At 31.2% G+C, this 26696-nt stretch overlaps 4 protein-coding genes, 1 long non-coding RNA gene and 1 pseudogene across 5 annotated transcripts; 2 read left to right on the top strand and 4 right to left on the bottom strand.

Annotated features, from left to right (window-relative positions):
* The first annotated feature begins 5 nt into the window (after nt 1–5).
* On the top strand, nt 6–14289 carry LOC128393756 (uncharacterized). The gene is given in 6 exon segments (XM_053353971.1): nt 6–277; nt 357–683; nt 10009–10058; nt 10254–10670; nt 10673–13279; nt 13356–14289. Coding segments are annotated over 5 exon segments (3549 nt in total). The 5' UTR covers nt 6–277; nt 357–628; the 3' UTR covers nt 13776–14289.
* LOC128393775 (uncharacterized) lies at nt 9161–9842 on the bottom strand. The gene is made up of 2 exons (XR_008326259.1): nt 9701–9842; nt 9161–9633 (listed from the first exon to the last, which is right to left on the bottom strand). It is a non-coding gene; the product is annotated as an uncharacterized LOC128393775 (long non-coding RNA).
* A 318-nt stretch (nt 14290–14607) lies between the features above and the next one.
* LOC128393759 (D-glucuronyl C5-epimerase-like) lies at nt 14608–17144 on the bottom strand (annotated as a pseudogene).
* An 845-nt stretch (nt 17145–17989) lies between these two features.
* Nucleotides 17990–21768, bottom strand: LOC128393760 (uncharacterized protein F35H12.5-like). Its single transcript, XM_053353975.1, is given in 7 exon segments — nt 17990–18280; nt 18895–19066; nt 19383–19686; nt 19759–19855; nt 19962–20066; nt 20069–20309; nt 20650–21768. Coding segments are annotated over 7 exon segments (1260 nt in total). The 5' UTR covers nt 20782–21768; the 3' UTR covers nt 17990–18071.
* A 1216-nt stretch (nt 21769–22984) lies between these two features.
* On the top strand, nt 22985–25379 carry LOC128393761 (calreticulin-like). The gene is made up of 4 exons (XM_053353976.1): nt 22985–23196; nt 23341–23638; nt 24098–24625; nt 24879–25379. The coding sequence occupies exons 2-4, from the start codon at nt 23344–23346 to the stop codon at nt 25277–25279; spliced, it is 1224 nt and encodes a 407-aa protein (XP_053209951.1). The 5' UTR covers nt 22985–23196; nt 23341–23343; the 3' UTR covers nt 25280–25379.
* A 75-nt stretch (nt 25380–25454) lies between these two features.
* Nucleotides 25455–26400, bottom strand: LOC128393768 (uncharacterized). Its single transcript, XM_053353982.1, has 2 exons — nt 26260–26400; nt 25455–26166 (listed from the first exon to the last, which is right to left on the bottom strand). Exons 1-2 carry the CDS (start codon nt 26306–26308, stop codon nt 25700–25702), a joined length of 516 nt encoding a protein of 171 aa, XP_053209957.1. The 5' UTR covers nt 26309–26400; the 3' UTR covers nt 25455–25699.
* Nucleotides 26401–26696: the final 296 nt, after the last annotated feature.

Here is a 26696-nt window from a genome sequence, read left to right as displayed (position 1 = left end):
GATTTGCGAAAGAGGAGAAACAGAAATGGCTTATCGAATCGAAAAGTTCCAAACAAGTTCGAAGACGAAAAGGAAAGAGAGAGAGAGAGAGAGAGAGAGAGAGAGAGAGATGAGATGAGTGAGATAATTATGTTTACTTTTCATTTCGGTTGCAAGAAATTAAATCAACTTCATTTCGAGTTTAAATAAACACCGATTGTGTATCTTTCCATTAACAGCAATATAATCAAATGTGAACAATTAACTTTCGTTTAATATCATATGTAACTGTTGATTTGTAAGTTTAATCGTCATTGGTTAAATTGTCATCACAATCATCTTGATTAATTTTATCTTCTCTTGTATTATTATGTTAGTGTCAACACAATTTCACCAATGATAATCTGTCAACAATTATATTGATCAAGTGTCACCTCCAATTTGGACAATTAGGAGTTAATTTAGTAAATTATTACAATTGTTTCTTCATTTTTTCTTATTGACCATAATTAACATTTGATCAACAATTAACTCAAAGGAATACAAAGTTTCATCAATGGACATTTGAATCTATTAATTGTTGCATTTTTGTTATAAGAAAAATTAATTTCGTTTCAACAATTTAAATTGTTCCTTTGGATTGACAATCATGACAATCAACACTTTATATCTGATACTCACGATCTGTTTTAGTGTTTTTCATGGTAAGTTGATTGATTGACTAATAATTAACCAAATAATTTAACCAATTTCTCAATCAAAATGATAAATGGAGCCTCAAATTGTTAATTGTTAACGATTAACATTTAAAAACTAATCATTCTGATAGCAACAATATACATAATAATTATATTTTGACACATTTAGTGTCAGTGATTAGTTAATCAATAACAATCAATATCTGTATATCAATTCAAGTATCATGTCCAAGTTAATCAATTGATCATCTCACCAACAATTAGGGTTGATGATGTAAATTGATTATCTCCAAATGATATTGTTGTAACAAAAATTAGATTAACAATCAGTAGATTAAGATAACAGTTAATTGTAGGTGTGATTCAGATTAATTGTGATTCCAAATTAGTTTTGATTGTTTGAGATTTTTGATTAAACTTTTTCTTCATAATCTCCTACTGAGGAAACTTAAATTACATGTAACTTTGAATTGTTGGGTTAATTGTTACTTTAATAGGCTAACCAACCTTGAGAATTGATTTATTGTAATAATTTAAATTAAGAATCAACTTTTTTTTTCAATATCATCATTAATTTAATCATCAAAGTCTTACTTTCATTGCTAAATCATTATTATTTAATAACGATGATTAAAAATACATGTAATGATTAACTTTGAACTTGTTTGAACTTAAATTAAAAAAGTTAAGTGATCAAGTTAACAGTTTATTATTAATTTTGTTTTTCACTAATTCTGATTAACCCTGATTAACTGATTCTATTAATAATGATAAGATGAATATCAAAGTTAATCACAATTTATTGATTATCGATGAACACAGTTGGTATTGTAATTAAATTAAACCATCAATGATCAATATTTAATTGTTTCATTGGACTAAAATTAGGCTTTTGCAATTTATTGATTGTTAACAATATCTAAATTAATGTACTCAATTGGTTTTCCTCAGTGTTGATTAGCTAATTGTTTTTTTGATTAACTAATTTGGAATCAAGTTCCAATTCTGAACATGCAAATGATTTAACATTTAAATATAATAATAATCAGTTTACATATTAATAATTAACCTAAGAATTAGATTTCTGATTGTTCACAATGTTAATTGTTACAAATTAAATTTAACCAACCAATTGAGAGTTAATTGTTTATTGTTTGAGAGAGAGAAATTAATTCTCACTCTTAATCATTTAATTGGTTTGGAAATTTTTTTCATACAATTCCTCAGTTAATTGTAATTAAATTGAATATTTTTCTTCACCATTAATTGTTAATTTAAATTAATTAAGAGAAAAGTAAATCAACAGAAACAATCGTTAATTGTTGTAATTGAAAATATATGTTTTCTTAATTCTCATCAACTAAATTTAAATGTTTCTACAATTAAGTTGGTTATTCTTGTCTATTCAAGTCCATTAACGGTAAAAGTTTTAATTGTTATGATGAGAGTTGATATTATCTAAAATTTAAATTATCATCATTAACGAAAAATTTAAATTGTTACTTATTATTCAGAAGTGGATTAACTGTTGATATCAATGAAAGGGAAACAGTTGAAAATCAGTTTATCTCATCAGAATCATGATGAAACCAAAATTGTTCTTGGAAGATGCTGATTATCATGATGATATTAGAAGAGGGAAAATGTTACCAAAGGGCTAATGAGAAAGCGAGTGTTACCTTGGCGTACTTACATCTTCAGGTTATCTTCATCTTCATCCCTTTTAAATAGCCTCAGGGCATGTCTATAAAATGATCATCGTCTTAGTCTTCATCTGGTAACTATAATTAAACCAGATTCAGGTCTTCATCTCACTCTCATCATCATCATCTTGTGTCATTTGAACGACATAAAGTTTATCATCTTTACCATCATTTAAATGAATTCAACTGTTTAATTGTAACCAGTATAAATTAATTAGCTAACTAACACAATTGATGAACAATTAAATTAAAAAAAGAAAGCGAATCAACGTGAACGTGATAAATTTAAACTGGATCAGTAAATCACGTCTACGAAAATCAAGTTTAACTTATTTTCTACTTTCTCAATGATAATTAATTTTAATAACTTACCAAGTTACGCCTTAACTTTATAATTAATTATCTTAATTGTTTGATTAAAGTTAAATTGTTTATCATTGGCGATCCCATAAATCAATTGATTCAATCTTATAACAAATTCAGATATTAATACATTGTATTCAATTTAGCTCTCGAAATCAACATGAGCTTTGTTGATGAAGGCGAAAATGAAAATAACGGTAAATTGAGAGTCACTTTTACTACAATCAATTATTTATCAATGGTTACAATTTAATGGAAATTGTGATCTTGTGGTGATTAATTTGTTTCATCAAGTAAACTGTTCATCTCAATGAAATGATTTCAAAACTACGATTAGTTGATTGCAATCAACTTGATAGTAACAATTTGTGGTGGTCAAGATAATTATCCGAATGGAAATTAATTGTAAACGATTTACTTTAAAAGGTAAATGATTGTAATAAATACAAATTGATGGTTTTTCAGATAAATTGAAACTATTTTCAAATGTCCAGTTGTTATCGTTAACCCTAATAGCCGATAAACAATTAAGGCGAACACATATTCAGCTAAATTATCATGATTTTCTCGTGATTAGGATAATCTTTTTGAGTAACGAAAAGTTAGTGATGGTTAATTAATGTTCATTGAAAGGGAATATAAAATAGATGGACAACTAATCAATTCAATTCTGATTTTTTCGTATTATTCAAAACCGACTCGATTTATAATAATTGGCCTCGATCGTTGATCGTTAAAAGGATAACGATTGAGTATTAAAATTTACAATTCGGTTAACTTTAATCACGAAGGTTCAATTAAAATCGAGAGATGATGATGATGATGGTTAATGAGAGTCTTCATCATCTTGTTGAGGTTAATTGTCAATTTCCTTTCAATTGATAAATTGTAACAATCGATAGATCAGCTAGTTAATAATAATGATTGTGATTAGAGAAGTTGATAATTACCATTGAGTCTCGAGTTATGACAATTTAAGATGTAATAACAATCAATTTTAAATGCGACAAAATTTAGTAACTGATTTAAGGTAATCAAAGGATGGAAATTGATTTTTTTGTTTCAAATCAGATTAACGGATCAACAAGATTATTGAAATGGTTCAATTGTTGAAGTTAAATTGGTGTTTACTTAATTGTCTTTATTTGAACTGAAAAATGAAGATACAGCTCGAGAGATTGTAACACCTCTAGGTAACCTTGAATGATTACCTCCCAATCATTTGTACAATTAAGATTTGATTTTACAATTTAAAATTATTTGTTTTCAATTACAATTCAATATTTTAAATCTTATTAATCGGTCTTTTGACCAAGTGAATTGTCCAATTTGATTTGATTCCTTATTGTCCATGATGAGATTTGATTCATTAGATCCATTCCATTATCTTTTCCTTTTATTTTTAGGTACTGAGGATTAATTGATATAATTAAGATCACTTATTATAATTAATTAGGAGTAGAGAGAAAGCATTAGAAAATTAATTACGAACTAGATTGACAATTTTGATGATTGATTCGTAATCATTACCAATAATAATATTGGTAAATTTTTCATTCGCTTGTATTTCAAAGCTCAAATAACCTTTCCTATTATTATTAAATAATAGTAATTTTTTGAAGATATTAAATCTTATTGTTGTTAATTTTCAATTAATCAATTGATTAATTGGTTTGATGTTCACTCTTCAAGAGCAAGTGTCACTCTTTTGGGATAACAGTGACTTAATTTAGACGGAAAAACAAACAGTTAATAGCAATTAAGATGATTAACAACCAGAGGAAATTAGTTTTCTCAGTTTTTGTTGCTCCCAATTGTAAATGTTAATTGCTGGAGCACAGTTTAGATTATCTCTGATTTGTTAACTTACCTTGATTACCTTTAATCTGAGTGATTATTGTAACAAGTTGATGATATTTGATGATTAAGATTAACTTTTGATTGTTAATCTGTTGATTCTTATGTTTAATTTCCCCCTTGATCAATGATAGAGGTCAATGATGTTAACTTGATTAATGGTCATTCCTACTAATCAAAATCGGATTTACAATTAAATTCACTCGGTGTCTGAGCTTTTTTATCATCTCTAATAATTCATATCAGTTTAATATGCTCACCTTAATCTCCCTTTCTCACCATCCTCATCGCCATTAATAATATATGCATAAATTTCTTGTGTTATTGATTCTTGAGAATTGAAAATGTAATCAATCAATATTTTGTCTGGAATCAGATTATTTAATTGGTTTGATTGGGAAATTCGTGAGCAAAAAATAGAGGGAGATGGTAAAAATTTAAATTCGAATGAATAATTGAACTGATAAACGATTAAGGTGCAATTCTAATGATACAGTTTTTCACTTTGCAGTGCGTCTCTTGAACAGAATTATCTTCATCTCTCTTTCAATCCTTACTGGTTTCAGTCATTTATTGATGGATTATCTCAAGGCATTAGTGAGATAATCTTTATGATCTGTTGGAGAAAGTGGAAAGATAGAAAAGAAGATAGAGAAGAAGATAGAGAGAGAGAGAGAGAGAGAGAGAGAGAGAGAGAGAGAGAGAGAGAGAGAGAGAGAGAGAGAGATGCTTCCAAATGCTCTAAACGGACTCTGAAGATGGGAAAATAATGTTCGAAAATTGTTTCAATTCTGAAATCGAATCAGGTCATTTTGGTAACCGTTAAGAAATAATATTATATTTATAATATTACATGTACTTCGTAAATACCCTTGATTATCTGTTGACTTTTGACCTGATACGAAGCCATTGAAAGGCTAATTTTGTTAATTTCCCATCATTAAGGTTGATCAACGAACATGTCACATTGTAATTCTGCTCTTGGTTGATTCCAGTTGATTGTAATTCATGATAATCGATTATGATTAAGATGTTGGCCAATTTTGAGACATTTCTCTTAATCACCATCATCAATTTCATCTTTCTAATCTAATCACAATTCCTTTAGGGTGTAAATTGATCAATCAGTTTTTTTCTTCATTCTTTTCCATCTGATTAATCGTAATTCTAATCGTTTTCTAATCGATCTAAAAATCAACAACAATTAACTTTGATTACTCATAAATAATCATTCAAATTAGCTACAATTAAGTCTAGTCTTGTATTGACACATTTGAAACATTGATCTAATCCAATTTATCTTGATTATGGGTTAACGGTAAATCAATTGTTAATTTTAAATACAACCAAATGATCACAATCAGCAGCTAATTGTTGAAATCTAATCTTAATAATGTTCTGGATAAATAATAATCATCACCAATATATCTTATCTGATCAGTTAATCACGATTATATTGTAACCATCAATTGATCTTGATCATCGGGCTAATTATATTTCTCAGCGTGTTGTCCCCGGTCAATGATCATTAAACTATCATGAAATTAATTAACTTAATCACAATGAGTAAAATTAACCTTGTATTGTAATTTGGTTGATTCAATTTTACATTTTTCAAAATCAATAACCTTACAAATTGATTAGATTTAGTGAATTAAATTGTAACTTTGATGGATCTTGATGATTAGTTAATTGTGGTCAGTGTTTCTTTTTGTTTACTGATTCTAAATTGTGATCAACAATAGAGACCAATTAACAATCTAATCTGACGGTAAATTGTTGTTGATTATTGATAAACTTTTGTTTTCAAGTCTCACAAACAATTTGGATTTAGTTTCAATTGTTTCGTTATGATAACTAAATCACTTAATCTGTTAATCCCAGAAAACAACAATCAACAGATTATCAAGTTGATTAGATGAGTAACTCAACTGATGAAAGAGAAAACAATTTAACACAATAATAGTAAATCTTAATTCACCAATAACAATCAACGATAATTTGTTTGATACTTTCACAGTTATTTTTGGTTTAAACAATTAACTTGATAATCAGTTGATTGTTTTCATCAATCAAAACTTTTTAGTAAGTTTCAGAAGCATTTGTAGCAATTAATTTTAATTCACTGTTTGTAACAATCAAATTGATTAAAAATTCAGTTAACTTGAAATTATATTAATCAACAATTTATTCATCTCACATTTTAAATTGTTGATTAATCTTGACCCTGAATATTAAGTTGATTGTTATGTTAACTTTTAAATTATGTAAATGATTTAAGGATGATAATGATTAGTTAAGATCAACAACCGAGTTAATTGTTAATAGTTAATTTTAATCAGAATGTAAATAACATTTCTCACCCCGTTAATTGTTACCTTTTTTTTAATTTCTAATTGTCCAGTTATCCAATTAACTTATGGTTAATATTAATCACTTGTCATTCAAATCTAATTTAGTTAATTGAATTGAATTTGATTCCAACAATAAGCTAATCAATTTATTAAGTTAATTGTTCATTTTCAACTGGTTAACCAAATTAATTTACATGTTAAATAAGAGCAATTTATTAATCAGAATTGATTTGATTTGATTGTTAACCTTTTTTTTTGTTTAACCTGATTAACTAAAAAAAATTGATTAATTATATTTACTTTTTTTCATTTCGTTATAAAATTGATTGAAAAAGTTAATCAACTTGATCAGGTTAATAAACTTGATCGTAATTAACTAACCATAGAGGACAACAATTAATTAATCACAATGATAAAAAAAATCAAGTATGATAATCAAAAATTTGATTGTTGTTGGAAAATCTTGTTGAACAATTAATACAATTATGATCAAGGTAAACTTAATTGTTGACCATTTCTATTGTAGTTTAATCATGTTTGTCATCAATTAACGTGCTTGTAATTTACAATTAAGTGTCTCGCTGATTGTTAAAAGAGTTGATTGTTATCAAGAATGAATATTTTCTCAGTTCTAATTGACAAAATTATATAATTACGATCACAATTAAATTAGTTAAAATAAGAATCAACTTTGAGAAAAAAAGTTCACCAACCTTAATGAATTAAAAACGATTCACGAAAAAAGTTTAATACTTTCTTGTGGTTGATTCCTTAATCTTAACAATCTTAATCTTAATCTTTAATTGAACATCAGGAAAACAGTTAATCCTTAATTAAAGCGCATAGATCACAGTCTAATCAGTAAAATTCAAATCTAATCTCGGCAATTAATTAATTTCCCTCTCTTTTCAGGTCTTTTTTTTAATCCTCATCTTCAGGTTGATTATCATCTCCTTTAGGCTTCTCATAATCTTGCTCCTTCATTTAGTGTAATGAATTTGATTTAGATCATCACAATTAACGAATTAAATTAGCTAATTAAATCGGTTGACATTTCCGGTTACCTGAAAGTATAACAAAATATTTTATATAAAAATATCTCACTAATTGTAACAACTTTCAAATCTAAATTAGCTTAATCATAACAAGAAACTTTTATTTTCATTAACCAATTGAGGTAATTAACTAACGTAACAATCAAGATAAAGATTATCTCAAAGATTATCAAATTAACTCTTATAGAAATTAAAATCATTTTAATAACCACATATATCATCACAATCAGAAAATCTTAATTGTGATTAATTTATTTTGAAACTATTACGTTTAATTGTTAACAACAACAAGTAAACACAATCAAAATATCAACACGATCATTGTGGTGATTAAACATTTTCATATGATCACTTTTATGATTTTAAGAAAGAAGCAAAATAGATCAACTTGATTACCTGATTAACAGATTAAATTGTGCCCTAATTGTTGTGAGATGGTATTAGTTAATTAAACTAGGCTTGTTAATCACCGGTAATAATAATTGTTACCCTTGAATTAAGTTCGGTGTCGATGAACAAATCACTTTCGAGGTTATTAAGTCTCAAGGTTGGATCAACACTTCCCCAACTCTCTCGGTCGATTAATCAATTAATTTAGTTGAATCAATTTACGTTTCCAGTTGATTAATTGAACAGCAATTAAGTTAAACGGGGAAAACAATTCCTTCCTTAGAGCAAAAAGTTTACTCGATTTTTTTTCCGAATCACATTCGAACTTGTAAAATAACAGTAAAATAATTAATGTTTTCGAAACTTTTTTTAGTTCTTAAAGTTTTCGCTAAATTGAGTTACCGTTTCTAAAGAGTTTCATCATTTTCATCCTCATCACTTGATGTTTTTATTTATAAATTTTTATAATCATTGATTTTCTTCAACGATCATTTCACGTAATAGTTAATTTTGATTACAATTTATATTTGTAATCGCGAAACTTGTTACTTTTCTTGATTGTTTACTTCTTGAGGCGCGAAGTTTATTTTATCGTTGATTCAGTTTTCTTTTTCAGGCTAAATTCATATTCCGGTTATAATAACGATCTCTCATCAAAAGGAGCTAATCATTATGATAGTTGAGGCTAATTCATCATGATTAGTTAATAGCGATTTACATTGATGATTAACTATATAATCGTTATTCAATCTCTCATCTAATTAGCTTTTAATTACAACCTAGTGGTTTTTATTTAAAACTGAAATATAACCAACAGTTTAGGTGAAAACTTCTAGATAATCTTGTCATGATTATCTCTCAAAGTGCCTTCTGGCTTTTCAAATTACAATTTGAAAGAGTTACATATTATTATTGATATAAATTCTGAGTATTATTGATGCTTTTTCCAAGCTCAATAATTTCATTTGTCCACCATTTTGATTGATTTGATTGGGTTCTCTTAATTGCGCCGCCATTTGACTTGGTATTTAATAGATTTAGTTCTTTGCCATAGACAGAATTGACTTTTCCTTGATGGTTTGTCCTTTTATGACCTTTGTTGAGTTCACCATAACTCACTCATTTAAATTTAACTCAATTTGTTGATTACATGATGTTCATAATTTACTTATTTGGTTAATGTTTTTTGTTTTAATTAATTTACTACTTTGAATTGAAATCTGGATTCATTTTCCTATTATTAATAATAATAAGTAATTGTTGCTTTTCAGAATTAAATTAACGCTTAATTTTTTACTTACCTTTTACCTTTGTGACTTTCAGTTAAATAATTAACACTTTGTTTCAAATAAACACAATAAGTACATGTTTGATGTTCACTCATCAAAAACTGGTCAGGCAATGAGCTCGTTAACAATTAGCAAAAACAAGGTAATCGTTGTGTATCATTAATACAAAACGATTAAAATTGAGAAATTATTAATATAATCTCTTAATTGAGCAATTTATCATCAACGATTGACCAGTTGATTAACTCAATGATTTAACGATATTAGACTTGTAATTTGATCTAATTATTATTTTTTTCCTGTTGTTTAATCACAATTAGGTTACAATGGACTACAATTTGGTAATAGATTGGAGCCAATATATAAATCTGTAAGTTAATTGTTGTCGTTTAATTGATAGTTTATTAAACTGGTTTTTTCTTCTAATGGTAATAAAACTTGTAATTCTGTTAATTGTTGGGTCTGATAGGTGACATTTAGATTGATGAAGATGTTGATTAGGGTATTTATACACAATTGATTTCTAATTGTTGATAATTAACTGTCTTTCTCTTCGTTAATTTAGATTAAATCACCAGCAATAATTGCCAAAAAAAGTAAATATGAGAATCAAGAGCCATCTCATTATCAACACATGACAAGTAGTAAATCAATTCACTTTCCCGCCAATGTGTTTGGATCCATTTTGAATTCACCTTCATCGGCAATATCAGCGTTGTCTTCACAAATTGATTCATCAAGTCCAGTTTCACTGACCATTGCAATGAAATTACAGCCCAAGAAACGTTATCGTAAATTTAAATTGCCTGAGGCTGATTTGTCACCAGATGAAAGCGTTAATCCAATAGTATTGAAAAGTGATCAGGTTAATAGTGCTGTTGGTTTATTGCTAAAGCGAACTGGTCACCTTAATAATGAGATATCGGCTGTCAGGTCAACTCGAAAGCCAAAGTACCGAGTAAGCAAGATTACAGTTCCTGGTAAAATCATCAAAAAACTAGGCCACAATCAGCGTTGGCAAAGTTTGAGATAAAACGGCAAAAGACTGGCCTCCAGTCCAAACCAGTGGAGCAAATTTTATTTCCTATTCAATTGTCCAGTGAAAGGTCAAGAGGATCCGACGTTTTCCCTTCAAATCGGAAACGGAAAGTTAAATTTGCCAAGCAGAATTTCAGTCTAGTTGGTTCATTAATAACAGCTCCACCTTCAGATAAATCAAAACTGACCATTCCAAAGCCTATGAGTGACTGGTCAGATCGTCGTATAATTAGTTCGTATCGTCCTAAAGTGACCACACCAAGGACTGTTACTAAATCTAAACCGATAGTTGATGAGATGACAAGTCCATCAAAGAAAAGTGAGTCAACTCTACATTCGGGTAAAATAATAATCTCACCAACAACACCAAATCCTCCGTTCGAGGTGACGAATAAACCGAAAATGTCCAATAGTCAGAAACAGATCGGTAAAGATCAACAATCACCTTCAGTAAATATTGCTCGTAATCTTGGTAACCATGGAGCAGTTTTATTGGCTTCCGGTCAATTAAGTCACACTAACAAGTCAAAGATCACCAGAGTTCCACTTGAACCGTTAGATTATGAAACGGAATTGGATAAAAGTCATTCGGAGAATCTAATGGAAAGGACTAAGCAACTTGGTCCATATGAGTTATCACCGTTTTCGGCCATTGAAACGTCGGGTAACGAAAATATCGATAGAGTTGACAGAGCACAAGAACCAGTGACCTCGCCACCATCGCAATTTACACGATCACCATTAAATCAAATTTCTTCGAGTGTTAAACCCAATTCAAAGTTCGGTTACGCCGAAGAGATTTTATCCACTCCGCCGACAACCTCCAATTATGATTATAAACGAAATCGTGGATCACAATCTAATGCTGAATCGTCGATTCGGTCTATTGCTAATGCTATTGATTCTCGACGAAATAATATAATTAAATACGATTATGGACATTTCGGTGAGCGAATGGTTCCTCTTAGACAATCTGATTCAAGTTTCGCAGCGACGACACCGACTACAAGCACAACCACAACAACTACACCGAAACCGTCAGTGGTTATTGCGACTAATCAACCAGTTGAACCATCAAATGTTTACTTTGATTCAAATCCAACACCAAGTTCAAATGAAATGACTGATTCCGAACTTGAAACAGTTCGAGAAAATGATATCGACGCTCAAGAGACAACAACCACAGCTGATCCATTGATTGAAGGAAATTTGGTTATCGGAAGTACAGTTACTCCCTGGTCATGGGATGATTCGGCCTCAGGCGATGGTGGTGCTGGTGATGATGGACTTTTAGTCTCACCATTATTTGCATCTTCTAATGATGATGATGAAATTCAAAGGAACCAAGAGTATAAACAAACATCTCCCCAAGAATCAACCACCACTCCAAGTGTCTTCGTTACCGAGAGACCATTTAAAGATCAAACGAGCTACACGAAAATGCCAACTTCCGATGTTGAAAGCGGTCGAGATACGACCAGATATTTTTTCCCATTCGAATTGAAATATTTGGCTCAGTTGTGCAAGAATAGCAGTGCCTTTGGGCTGACCAATAGTGTACCTACAACAACACCGATTCCAAGCACCAGCACATCTACAACGACAACTCCAAGACCAACAAGTCGACCAATTGAAGAGTTAACAGTTGAAAGGTCACAAATTGATGAATCTTTGGTTAACTATGGAGACAGGCCGATAGGGAGAGGACGAAAAAATCGTTATAACATGAAAAAAGTTGCTTACCAATACAAACCATTGGGTAACTCGATTGTGAGACAATCATCACCTTCACCGCCGTCGACTGCAAATTTATATTCAAATGAACGTCGATACAAAACTGTAACATCACAATTTTCACCAAACAAACGGCGACCTGAGCCAATCACGACTACAACACCAATTCCAACATCAATTGAATCAGATACTGAACTTTCATCTGATCCACAAACAGAAGTACCTAAAGAAGATGATGTTAGAACCGTTCAACCCTACCCATTGAATCACGAGTATCGATATGAAGCCCCGTTCCAAGACCATGGAGGTCACGGTGAACCAATCGGTACAAGTCATTTTGTTGAAGATGTTGATCTAAAGGCAACCGAAACAACTGAACCATTGAAATCACAAACTGACGAAAATGTCTACGAACCAATTTCCTATGATGAAGATAAAAATGCCTTTGAAAATTTCGAGCTTCCCTTACCAAGAATAAGGTCAAAAAACACATTAAACTCAGATAGTAAACCTAAAGGTCAACAACAAGTCAATCCAAAGAAAATGACCTTTGAATCTGAACCAAATGAATCGCCTTCTAAAACTTTAAAGGCTCCATTGATTTCGTCCGATGAGAAACTCAAGGGGAAAAAATATCCACCCAGTAAAACACTAGAAAACAGCGGTGGTATATCATCTTCGATTCTCGATGAACTGGCCGGAATACCGGGCGGGGCAGGTAGAGATTATCCCGCTCTACATAAGATTCCGGAAGAGATTGACTTCTCATGTAAGGGAAGAGCATCCGGATTCTATGCCGACATGAATCTCAGGTGTCAGGTAAGTTCGCAAAAATTTTTTCTTATTAAATTAAATTGAATTCTTGAATTCTGAATGTTTCATCCTCTATCAACAGGTTTACCATCATTGCAATCATGGGTCAGTTCAATCGTTTATCTGTCCCAATGGAACGATATTCAATCAAGAAATATCAGTTTGTAGTTGGTGGTTCAACGTCGATTGTAGTAAAGCTGAACAATTCTACGAACTGAATAGTAAACCTCGAATAGAACCAACTCAACCTCCGACACCACGTCCAGTTTATCCAACGAAGGGACCAGATGATTCGTCGAAACGTCCGAGAAACAATAATAATAATAATAATAACAGCAATAGAATAATTTATAGACAATCGCCCGCTCTGGAAGAATCATTTTTCCGTGAAACACCAAGATCATCATATTTATCGACAACGAACCATTATTATAATAATCGAAGCCGAAGGAGACATCGATTTAATGAACAACGATCAGATGATTTGTTTCCATTCCTCTAGTCTCATTTGAAGAGTTTTTCTTTCATCGTTTTCTGTGTTAATCCAATTCAATTAATCTGATTAATCCACCAATTTATTATTCCATAAAACGACACCAAATAGAAGCCTATCTATCTCTTCATCATCAGGGTGTCATTTTCATCTCCATCTTCATCTTCATCTTCATCTTTTTCATCATCTTTCATAAACTTTCATTTTTTTATACTAAAAGTTTTTACCTCTTTGCCACTGTTTTAACCTCTACCCAAATATCATTTGAATTGATCTCATCTTGATCATTTTGATTTTTCAATTTTTGATTGGGTTTTATGGTTTGATTGTTGTTTCTGATCATTGTAAGTCCAATGTTATCATTGGAAATTAAGTTAATAACAATTAAACTTTCAAACGATAATTAACTTTGAATAAACACCAGAATGATGATCATTGGGAGAACAAAAAGTTGATTTTTTTTTCTTTTCATTTAAAATCTTCCTTCCTTTTCTATTCACTCTTTTTTACAGTAAGAAATTGAGTCTCTCCCTTTTATCATCATGCAACTTTTTCTTCTCTTTCTTTTCTTTCTCACTCTATCTTCTTGTGAGAAAAAGAAAGAAGGAGAAAAATAAAAAGACTCCGAAACCGATGAAATGATTACACCAATCAATTAATAAAACTGTTGCTTATTCTTTACGTTGAAACATTTACAGAAGAGAAAAGTAGACACAACAAATGGATACTTTTTCCAATGGTCACCATAATCTCAGCACTTCGGTCATTCACCAACTGATTTTTCCATCAAAATGACTTTGGTCCTTTTCTTTCGAGTAAAAGTCAACAGAACTTTGAGAGATCGTTTTATCAAATGTCTTATTAGTTTCGAGAAAATTTGACAATGATAATGGAAACGTCGATAATAACAATTGTTTGAATTGATACAAATATTGTCAATTGCAAGTTTCAATGGGCAAACAAAATTGGGCTCGAAATGATCGTAAACCCTTGATTAGATTAGTAAGCTCATTAGCGACTATATTTAAATATGGATTGAGTATCATGTTGTAAGGGCAATTGTAGAAAACTGGAATATTTATAATTTACAGAGATAAATTAGAAAATAATTTGGATACTGGTGAGAGAAAATAAATTAATTGTGTGGAGCTCGTTTTCCTTTCATATAACTGATCCACCTTTTTGTTACCGTTGATAGAAACGGATGATTATTTAAAAGTGTATTTAGATATAAAAGTTGATTAATGTGAGTTGTATGGTAGTCCCATCGAGCGATTTTGGGTTCAGTTTTTAGGGTGAAATGTCGTAAATCGTAAAGTGTCCCCGATCCAGTATCGAAAAGGGACAATAAATGTTTCAGTGATTGGATTCCTTCATTAAAATATTTCTCCGCTAATGGACATGTTCCGGTACAGCTCATCTTTAAATCGTACAATCCAAACAATGAATAGATGAAACCATTTAGAACGAAACTACTTGGAATTGTTGGATATTCTTCATACCTGAAAAAAGTAACAAAGGGGAAAAAAGATACTTGTTAATAAATAGAGAATTGAAAATGAAGCAAGAAAGAGGCACCGAAAACGATTTCAAGCGTACCAAGGATATTTATCGAGAAAATAAGTTCGAAATCCTCCTTTATCAGAGGTAACATTAAATAATCCAATCGCACGAATGGCTGCTTTCAAATAGACTTGATCGCCGACATGATGATACATTCGGGTTAATAGGGAGATCGCTTGTCCTTGAGCCATTGCCGAGTACCAGCCAGGGTTCAATGTTAAGGCCCCGTTAGAGAGTTTTCGAGTTGTACTAATTGGCCATCCCCCTGAATCATCTTGATTATCAACTAACCAACGAACAGCGGAGAAAAAGTGAGATTCGTGAGCACTTGAAGACAGAATTACATCGTCGATCATTGCTTTTCCAGTGAACTGTATTCGAGCCACATGGAGATTTTTCACCTTTGTTAATAACTTTCTATTCAACACCGTTAATGCTTTCGACAGATCAACACCCACTTCACGAACTATATGGTACCACTTTTGTTCTTTCCAAATCCATAGGTAAAAGTTTTCTCGTCAAAATCAATATCATTTGCACCATAGGCGATCGCGTACTCATACTTATCAGGATCCGTTTTAAGGAAAACTGTGAAACTAAAATCACCCAAAGGTTTAACTCGTAGAGACAAGGAAAGGTCATTATGTTTCTTTGTCCACTTTATTTGAAACGTTATCTCCTTCCCATCCAAAAGTAATACTTTATTATCGTTGTTTAATACGTTATTGGTCACATAGAATCCTGGTTCATTATCATTATCGATCTCACTGTCATTTTCCATGGAATGAATTTTCACATGATCACCTTTAACAGTTAATTCCCAGCGATCCTGTTTGAAAAGACCATCTTCCAAAACGGTCACTCTGGGTTTATCAAGAGTTAATGTTTACTGAAATGTGACAAACCAAATTGGGCAATTTGAATTGGATAAAAATGACCACGAGGTTCCCATTGGGTTGAAATAGGAACACCTTTCAGACCAGATATTAGTTTTACTCTATCACGAACTTCAACATTGTAATTATCAAACCACAAATAAGTTCCTTTGTAATTGTAAATATCTTTCGGGAAGTAGACCTTTGAATAACTATGCTCCCAGTCAAAGTATTCATCTCCAGTTTTGGTTACAATCAATTTACCATAAATGTCAAAATAACGACGGATAAAAGAAAACGGAATATGAGTTTCATCTGATGTTCTCAAACAGCTGATTGTAAACTCATTGTTGATTAGACAGTCAATCTTTTTGATACCATGGCATTTTGAATAATTTTTATGATCAGAAGATGTTCCAAGGGATGATTGTGGTAATGGTATCAATTGATTGGAACCATTTTCATCATTTTCGAAAATTTCGCTCCAGAACCAAATGTTTTCCATCTACCATCATGTCGGATGAATAAGGTCCATCCAATTGACAGCAGTCCCAAAAAAATAATCAGAAAGATGTGAGAACGACGAATCCTTAATCTCATGATGAATTAGAAGAGTGAGTTTAACTGGAACATAGTGACTATGGGAATTCGTGATGGTGTACAATTGTAATTTCCAATGGAAAAATGATTAATCAGTCTATCGAAGAAAATTTAAGAGGAGACATTAGACAAATTTCCACCAAACACTGTGATGAATGAATTCCGTTAGAGACCCAAACAAAGGATAGAAAAGTGATCTATGGGTAACGGTATCAAACCTTTTGGATGACAATGTTTTGTCATCCAAAAGGTTCCGGTTGACTCCAATTGGAAACACTGGAGGAAAAAAATTACTTCACTTATACAACAATGGATCAATTTTAATTGTTTGATGATAAAAGGAAGAGGAAGAGAGATAGAGAGAGAGAGAAAATATTAAAAAAAAACAACCAAACACAGAAAAATATCTAATCACTTTTGTCATCAAAACAAAGAGTAACAAGAAGAGACTGCAACCTACAGAAAAGCAGGAAAATTAGTTCACAGTGTGAACTTCACACCGAACAACCAGATGGAGGCACAAGTAAAGAGCAAAAACTGCAGAAAGTTTTTTTTTGTAAATTGGTTAATTTGAGTGATAATTTCACTAAATTTATTTGAATTTAGTATTAATATGTGAATATAAGTGACCCAGTGATACCTGGAAATAAAAAGGTGGGTAAAATGAATAATTGTTTGTTTCTTTGTAGATCTTTTTACATTCAAAGGTAAGTCTGATTTCTGGTGTTTTCTTTCATTCTTTTCTACTGGTTGTCATTGTTTCTCACAATTGTTTCTCTTAATCTTAATTGTCACCTACCTTTGTCCACTTTTATGAAAGATTCGTTAATTTATAATTTACATTAAATTTTGTTTCTAACTTAGGTAATGACTGGAAACTTGTTAGTTGCTCTATTTGCCTGTCTGGCCACTGGCATTGGTGCAACTGTTTATTTTAGAGAAGAATTTGATTCTCCAAGTTGGGATAAGCGATGGGTACAATCAGAGTTTTCGGGTAAAGAATTTGGTAAATTCGAATGGACTGCCGGTAAATTTTATGGCGATGACTTGAAAGACAAAGGAATCAAAACATCACAATATCGCCTACATTAAAATTAACCAGAACTTAGATTGTAGTTTGAAGAATAATTTCAATCAAATGTGTTTAAACTAATACAATTAATTAATGTGTCTTAATTTGTGCTGTAGAGTATTGGAAATTTAAATTTATTATCTGATTATCTACATGAAGTATATCTATGCAACCAATCAATATGTTGTTACCATATCATAACATATAACTTTGATTAGAATATTTCAATGATTGTTTCGATTGACAGCCGATCGAATCTACTTCAAGTTCGATTTGTTTCTGTTGTCGAGTAACATCAACGAGAAGTTGTTCGATTGCAGGGTTAACAATATTTGCGAATTTCAAAAATGCATAATGTCCACCTCGTTGGAATTGAATTATTTTCATCCAATCATCTTGAGAACCTGATTAAATATTTGAGAAAGAAAACACAATTAGAATCAATTTGAATAATTATTACTTTTTTTTAAATAAAATTTTTAAGGCCACACAAAGATAATAAAAATTTCGCTCCCGCCAAAGTTAATGAATCGAATTGAAGAAAATTACCTTGGAATCAATTCTAAATGCTACTTTGAGGATATTCAGTAATTTAAATTGCTATTGATTGTTACGCGTAATCACAATTACAAAAGAAAAACGAAACGTGAAAGACAATTACTTTTCTGCTGACAGTAATGTGATTGTTAATCAACTTAACAGCAATTAACTGATAGGCTTTGTTAGAAAGTAATTCTAACTTTTTTTGATCAGTTGGAAACAGAGTGATACAAATCTAGTGATAGACTTTGAAATAGTGATGAGAGTTGAACGAAAAAGAGATTGATTGTTAATCAATCTGTTTGTAGAATCAATGAAAAGAGAGATAAATGATAATCATTAAGAGAATCAGAAATGTAAACGTAGTATTATATTTCCAATTACTAACGTTTCTTTCACTAAAGATTTAGAATACAAATAAAGATAATCATCATTCTGAGAGAGAGAAAGTGACGGAACGATCGGGATAAAGACTAACCTCGGACGATGCATTTCCCTTCGCCATCATATTTGGTGTATTGAGATTCCTTGGCATCGAGAATCTGGGCCATTTCACAGAAAATGTCCTTTTCTACCAGTTTATCGTTCTCACTGTATATGTACAATAAATTGGATTTTTGTTGCCTCAAGGTTTCCAAATATCCTGATAACTGGATAGAGGAAAAGGAAGAAAAAAGAAATCATTAGATTGAGAAGGTAATAATAATAGAAAGAGAGATGGAGTATAAGAAATATTAGATAATCATAATAATAATCAAGTTGATAGGATCAAGGAGATTTAGAACCGAGTGAGAGTCTCAAATGACTGAAGGTTAATTGGATAAGAGAGGAGAGAAGATTAAAATCAAATTAAAGGCGATGTTTTCTAGCTAAAGGTAGATTTTGAATGGTCAAGGTGATTCACTTGGATGAATGATTGTAGAGATGAATTTTTAATTTACTATATGATGATTGAACGAATCTTACTTTCTCTGATTCTGATAAAAACATGACCGTTCCTGCGTGAATGACATCGTCCAAAGAGTCAACTCGAACGGCGACTCCTTTCAATTTGAAAATTATTTTACCAATTTTACGGAAAATAGCTCGACCCACTGGATTAAGAGCACATCGGATAAGATTATCAATAAACCAGGCTGGTTTCATTCCGACAATACGACGATGTCCAGCAGGATTAATCAAGGTGAAAGATCGTATTGGAAAACCTCCATTAGCCCACATATCCAATGCTGGAAAAACGGCACTACTATGAGTCACAAGCATATCTAATCTATTGGAAATGAAATAAATCATTCGTTACATTATTTAATAAAGTAATTGTCAATCTCTTTCATTTAATTACTTGTCAACGTCAATCGATTTGAGGAAGTCTCTAAGATATTCTCTCTTTTCATGGCATGAATGTTGAAAGTATTTTGTCCGATCGATTGCAGAATATTCTGATAATAGAGTGAAGATGAAAAAAAGGAGAAAAAAAATTCCGTTAGTCAATCAAATCATAGATTAAAGTGAGAAAACTTCAATCAAGGAATAACAATCACTAACCAGGAAAATTTGGTGCTATCAGACGAACCCCTTTAGGTGCTAAATGATTAATCAAGGGGTGAAAATCCTTATGCGATCCAGGGGATCCATGAAGAGCAAGAACAACGGAGCTTTATCACTATTAGTAAAATCTTTAGTATCAACATATTCAACATTAAAAGTTAATCCTTCTTTCGGTGCACCAGCGTAAGATTTTCTGGTCTCTCTCCAATTCTGGTACAAAGGTCCACAGGTTTGAATGGTTATGTGTTTAACGAAGGCCAAATTGGGTTCGTTCGGTTTACCCTGAGTTGATGTTCCATGCCAACGTAGAGTATTCAGCAATTGTCGTCGGGCTTTAAATTCTTTCTATGAAAAGCAAACATAACCAAAAATTCTGATTAGAATTCACTTGGTAACAAAGAAACTTTGGATACGATTGTCTCTCTCTCTCTCTCTCTCTCTCTCTTTATTTAAAAAGAACAGTAAACTCTCATGAAGATAAAGGCCTAGGGAACATTAGGATAGGAAAGGTGAGGTATTAGGAATATAATGGAAAATAAATTGTTGAGTGAAAGGCAAACACTTGATAAGAACCGGGATCATTGTGACGAGAGTAATGATAATGGTGACGATAGTAAATAGATAATCATAAATGAGAGGAGAAAATTTTTACTTCCTTGAGAATAAAATGAATAGTTTAACTAACCTTTTCTGCTGGGGTTCTCCAGAAGTGATGAGTAGATGTCATGGTGGACAAATGTCGAGCAAAGAAAGCACCTTCACCATTGATTATCGGTGGTAAAGCGACTTTAGATAGAGAGACAACAAAGAGAACCATAATAACAATATTATTCTAGTCAATTTGACACACAAGAGAAAATGAAATAAAAAGAAAAACAATTTTCAAATATCACAGGTCAAGTTTACCCAATAGAAAACTGATCAAGCTGGCTAACAGGAGGAAATAGAAATTTAATAACAATCAACCGGAACAAAATCAGCAAATTAACTTAATTATTTGGTTACGAACAGTTAATTGTCATTTTCTAAATAAGAAAAGTTTTCTTCCAGTGATCAACCAACAACACAAGAGAAGTGGCGTGATTTTAGGCTCCGCCTCTTCTTCTTTCTTTTTTCTCTTTCTTTTTCTCTGCAAACTCTCAACACAAATTCTCAATGTTAACAATCAACTTTGGTCATTTAGATTAGTTTATTTCTCATAATCACAACCATTAATTAAGCTCGTGTTCGCTTTGATTTGATCGTAATTTAAGTAAATTAAATTCCAATTCAGTTATAACCCATTTTTTTTTGAATCATTAATCAGTTGAATTTGTTAAAGTTAATTAGTAGAAAAATTTGATCAACAAAAGATTAGCTAATCGCGTTCAAAGTTGTAACTTTAGATCACTTTTTCTTAGCATTGGTAGACTTTTCATGTATGAAATTAAGAGTTTAAAGACAACTTTTTATGCGCGTTCAGAAAATCAGACTTTTACAGACTAGAAATATCTACAATTCTCAGATCAAAGCGATGTTTCGTCCAGATAAGTCGAAAGCTTTAACTATTTTGTTACGAATTCTTCGACTTAATGATCGCAAAGAAGTAAGCTCAGTATTAATTCCGCAAAAAAAAATCATAAAATAATCATTGGAATAATAATTCACTAGAAAAAAACAACCAACACCGAAAAATATCTAATCACTTTTGTCATCAAAATCTCAGAACAAATTGAAAGAGAAACAGATTAATTCTCAACGCCACCTACAAAAGAATAAAACAATGTTCATCTCTTAAGTAATCTAAGAGATGGCGATAGTTACATAGCTACGAATTTAATTTTTTCGGTAAGACTCAAGATCTTTGAGCTGACTTTTTTTCGACTTTTTTTTCGAAAGTTCAAGCTACATATGAAAATGGACTTAATTGTTCAGTTAATTGTGTTTGTTTAAACTAGGTTAGGTTAGATCTTCGCTAATAAGGGTCACCATGACCAAAGAAAGGCCCGAGAGCCTGAGACAATCAAACCGAACCTTAATCCGTGAAAAAAAATCAGCTGAAAATTGAAAATATCGAGCTGACGGACAGATCTTGAGTCTTACCATTGTTTCTTCATTTCCATTTTCAAAGTTGATTCAGGTTCAACATTGTAATGAATGAATTCCGTTAGAGACCCAAACAAAGGATAGAAAAGTGATCCATGGGTATCAAACCTTTTGGATGACAAAACACCTCGGAGAATATGTTGTGCATATGTAAGTATCCTGAGAGTCCAAGAAAGAGGGAAGAGGAACCAAAGTGGTTTCGTGCAACGTCATCAATATGGTAAAAGTGGTTGTTGTTATTCCACCACAAGAGAAGAAAAAAGAAAATTAAACAAAATGAAAGAAGAAAAAAGAAAACAACGTTCACAATTAAAGAGAAAAAGAGAACAACCAAAACAAGAGAAACAAAAGGTATCACAATATTTTCTCTTTTCTCTTTAAATCAACAATATGATCAATCGATGATAACCAATAAATTACGAGAACAAGATTAAACAACAACGACGAGGAAAAGATGATCAAGATGAACATAGAATTAAGAAAAACACTGAAGAACAATATCAATAAGCACGTGCGACTGAAAGCTAATTGACATTTGATTAAAGGAGAAAGAAAAAGAGAAAACTTTAATTTGAATGATGAGCGATGAAGATTCTGGTTCCTATTCAGTCGATGAGCTCAACCGGCGTCATGATGATTTCCTTTTAAAGATAAACTCACAATTTAGTTAAAAGACACACTAAGGAAAATTGAGTTCTTTCAATTGTTCCAACAATTCAATCGATTTGATTACTTGTTATTAGCCTGGAACTGTGATAATTTGTTACTGTTAATTAATGACAATAAATTGGGAAAGACAATCAATTGATTGGAAGGAAAGAAAATAAAAAGATTAGATAATTAAAAAGAAAAGAAAAGAGCATTTTGATTGTGCTCATGCGCAAAAGAATTTGGACCAATGAGATTGTTACACTTGGAAATGATTAGAATGAGTTTTGTCTCGACTTGAAGAATATAAAATCTGATCAGTTAATAGATTGAGTTGTTGGGATTAATTGATGATTAATTAATGGTTTTTATTTCTTAATTGTGTCCGTTTGTCTTTTCTTTTCTATTGGTTAATTTACTCTTTAGTTTCCCCAAAATCTATTTAATTAACTCACTGCAATAATTGTTTGTTTCTTTGTAGATCTTTTTACATTCAAAGGTAAGTCTTGTTTCTGGTGTTTTCTTTCATTCTTTTCTACTGGTTGTCATTGTTTCTCTTAATCTTAATTGTCACCTACCTTTGTCCACTTTTATGAAAGATTCGTTAATTTATAATTTACATTAAATTTTGTTTCTAACTTAGGTAATGACTGGAAACTTGTTAGTTGCTCTATTTGCCTGTCTGGCCACTGGCATTGGTGCAACTGTTTATTTTAGAGAAGAATTTGATTCTCCAAGTTGGGATAAGCGATGGGTACAATCAGAGTTTTCGGGTAAAGAATTTGGTAAATTCGAATGGACTGCCGGTAAATTTTATGGCGATGACTTGAAAGACAAAGGAATCAAAACATCACAAGATGCCAGATTTTATGGGCTTTCAGCTAAATTTGAAGATAATAAATTTGATAATGAAGGAAAAGATCTGGTCATTCAATATTCAGGTAATTCATTTGTTCTTTTCTTTTCTTCGCTTTTTTAGTTGTTTCAATTGCCATGATGATTTATTATCTATGGTTAAAGTGTTATCTTGATCCCATAGTATCTCATCAACGTGGCAATTTAAGTCTTTGTCCAGAGTCAGAGTAACTGGTGAATATTAAGTTTCTTGCTCCCCTGGTAAATGTGGTTTGGGTGTGTGACGTATACAATATCGCCTACATTAACATTAACCAGCATTTAGATTTTAGTTTGAAGAATAATTTCAATCAAATGTGTTTAAAGCAAAACAATTAACTAAGTAAACGTGTCTTAATTTGTACTGTAGAGTATTGGAAATTTAAATTTATTATCTGATTATCTACTATGCAACCTAATCGCATCCAATCAATATGTTGTTACCATATCATCATTTGTTTGATTAATTGTTTTCCGCATTTGTATTGTTTCTTTTGCACTTGTAGTTAAACATGAACAAAACATTGACTGTGGTGGTGGATACTTGAAAGTATTTGATTGTTCACTTGATCAAAAGCAACTTCATGGTGAATCACCTTATTTACTTATGTTCGGACCTGATATCTGTGGTCCAGCAACCAAAAAAGTTCATGCAATTTTCAATTACAAAGGAAAAAACTTGCTCATTAATAAGGACATTCGATGTAAAGATGATGTTCATACTCATGTTTATCGATTGGTTGTTAAACCAGACAACACTTACAAAGTATCAATCGATGGTGAAACCGTTGAAAAGGGTGAATTAGAAAAAGATTGGAACTTCTTAGCTCCAAAGAAAATTAAGGATCCAAATGCCAAGAAACCCGAAGACTGGGATGACCGAGCTAAAATTGATGATCCAGAAGACAAGAAACCCGAAGATTGGGAACAACCAGAATATATTCCAGATCCTGATGCCACTAAACCCGAAGATTGGGATGATGAGATGGATGGTGAATGGGAACCACCACAAATTAATAATCCTGCATTCAAAGGTAAGAGAAAAGAAAAGTCATTCAATTAGAAGAATGTTGGAAAAGAGTAAGAGTAAGAGTAAGAGAAAGAAGGAAAAGAAAAAGAAAAAGAATGACTGAGAGTGAGAGTAAGCAAGTTACCTGTAGAGAGATGGAAAGAATGAATGTTTCAACACTTTCTCTTTGTTCATTATTCATGCGATATATTGAAAAATAATGATTTGTCAATTTCTCATTTCTCATTATGTTTTTTTCGTATTTTTATTTTCTTCAGGTGAATGGAAACCAAAACAAATCGATAATCCAGCTTATAAAGGACCATGGGTTCATCCTGAAATCGATAATCCTGAATATGTTGCTGATGATAAACTTTACCGATACCCTGAAGTTTGTGGAGTTGGTTTTGATTTATGGCAAGTTAAGGCTGGAACCATTTTCGACAATGTATTAATTAGCGACAGTGAAAAGGAAGCCGATGAAACTTTGAATGAAATTTTAGAAAGAGTAAAAGAAGAAAAGAAAATGAAAGAGAAACAAGACGAAGAGGAAAGAAAAGCCGCTGAAGCTGCAGCCGAAACTAAGAAAGACGAAGAAATTGACAAGGAAGAAGAAACAGCAAATGATGTCGATGATGATGATGAAGATAAGGCTGAGCCTAAACACGATGAATTCTAAATATTTAAACATTTCAATTAACTATAACAATCAGTGAATTGGAAATTTAAGATTCTTTCTCTCTTTTTAAAACAAAGTCTAATCTAAAATTGCAACAAAACAAACAACACCAACAACAATCTAACAACAACCAGCATGCATATTTACAGCTACCTGGATGGTGGTTTATGATTAATTAAGTTAATTACAAAGAGAATCAACTAAAACAAAATTATATCCATTTCGTACTTTTGTGTATAAAAACCAAACAAATCAAATGCCTCATCAATTTTTTTATTCAAATCAACAATACAACAATTATAATTTAATTCCAATTACAATTACAATCTCCGTTTCTTTGTACCAAATCCAAATCCATTTTGGACCCATGGACTTTTGATTTAATCTTATCAAGAAAATACACTTTAAAACTAATCCGATTTAGTTAATTGTTTGGAGATGTTTACGATAATAACCATCAAGGAAATTGTTGATTAAAAGTAAAGTTAAATTAACTGATTGTCCATCATTTGAATCAATCACCAATGGAAATGGAATTGAATTACATGGTAACGATTGTAATGATGAAGTTAATTGTTGTTGATTAGAATTGTTGATTTCTCGTTTACCAATAACACCAACCTTTGTTTGATTAGTTCCTTCAAGTTTAATTACCACATCTTGTGATTGTAATAGTGTATTAAATAGTGAGAGGAGCCAATTTAATTTTCCACCTGATTGTTGGATTGATTGGAAACTTTGTTTAGTTAATTGTTGTTGTAATTTACCATCAGAAGGATAACTTTTGATTGTTTCAATTGGATTGTCATCTCCTTGGTTAATTAACCTGTTGATTGAGTTACAAATTGAATCAAACTCTGGCCGCTCAATTAAAATCCCAATTGAAACTAAATTTAATCAAGTTAATTTGGAGAAAGTTAAACAAGACAATTAATAATCAAACAAAATTAGTCGCGCAAACAATTGAATTGGAAACTTACTTTGAGCAATTAGTGAAAATATAAAACTAACGGTTAATAATTTAACCATTTTTGTAAAACTAAATCAATTGGTGTAAGAGTAATTAGTAAATTTAACAAACTAATTAACTAATTGTGAATGATATTGAGGTATATTTATATACTTTTACTATTAAATTAGATAATTAAATCAACGTAATCATAATCAACCTAGTGGTTATGATACTAATTATAATTAGTCAAGTGGTAAATTATTTTTAATAATTAGAATTAGAATCAAGTGACAATTAAGGGTCACAATTAACAATTAGGATAACATATTGCAAACAATTAAATGGAATGAAAAAAAAAACCTGTTGATATTAATGTAGAAAATATGAAACTAAACAATTAACTTGATGAAAGATTCGAATAGCGATTAATTGATTTAATTGTTGTGGATTCGATGGATTAACATA

This window comes from Panonychus citri, unplaced genomic scaffold (genome assembly GCF_014898815.1).
Source record: "Panonychus citri isolate SS breed McGregor unplaced genomic scaffold, ASM1489881v1 Contig00138, whole genome shotgun sequence".
Taxonomy (NCBI): domain Eukaryota; kingdom Metazoa; phylum Arthropoda; class Arachnida; order Trombidiformes; family Tetranychidae; genus Panonychus; species Panonychus citri.
This window is presented reverse-complemented; position numbering and strand designations above follow the sequence as displayed.

Bases quoted from the DNA above. Each gene is read 5' to 3' on its own strand.
- LOC128393761 (XM_053353976.1), top strand. From the start codon at position 23,344: ATGACTGGAAACTTGTTAGTTGCTCTATTTGCCTGTCTGGCCACTGGC. The intron at 23,639-24,097 runs GTAATTCATTTG...TTGCACTTGTAG, and splicing joins TCTGGTCATTCAATATTCAG to TTAAACATGAACAAAACATT. The intron at 24,626-24,878 runs GTAAGAGAAAAG...TATTTTCTTCAG, and splicing joins TAATAATCCTGCATTCAAAG to GTGAATGGAAACCAAAACAA.
- LOC128393768 (XM_053353982.1), bottom strand. From the start codon at position 26,308: ATGGTTAAATTATTAACCGTTAGTTTTATATTTTCACTAATTGCTCAA. The intron at 26,167-26,259 runs GTAAGTTTCCAA...GATTAAATTTAG, and splicing joins ATTTTCACTAATTGCTCAAA to TTTCAATTGGGATTTTAATT.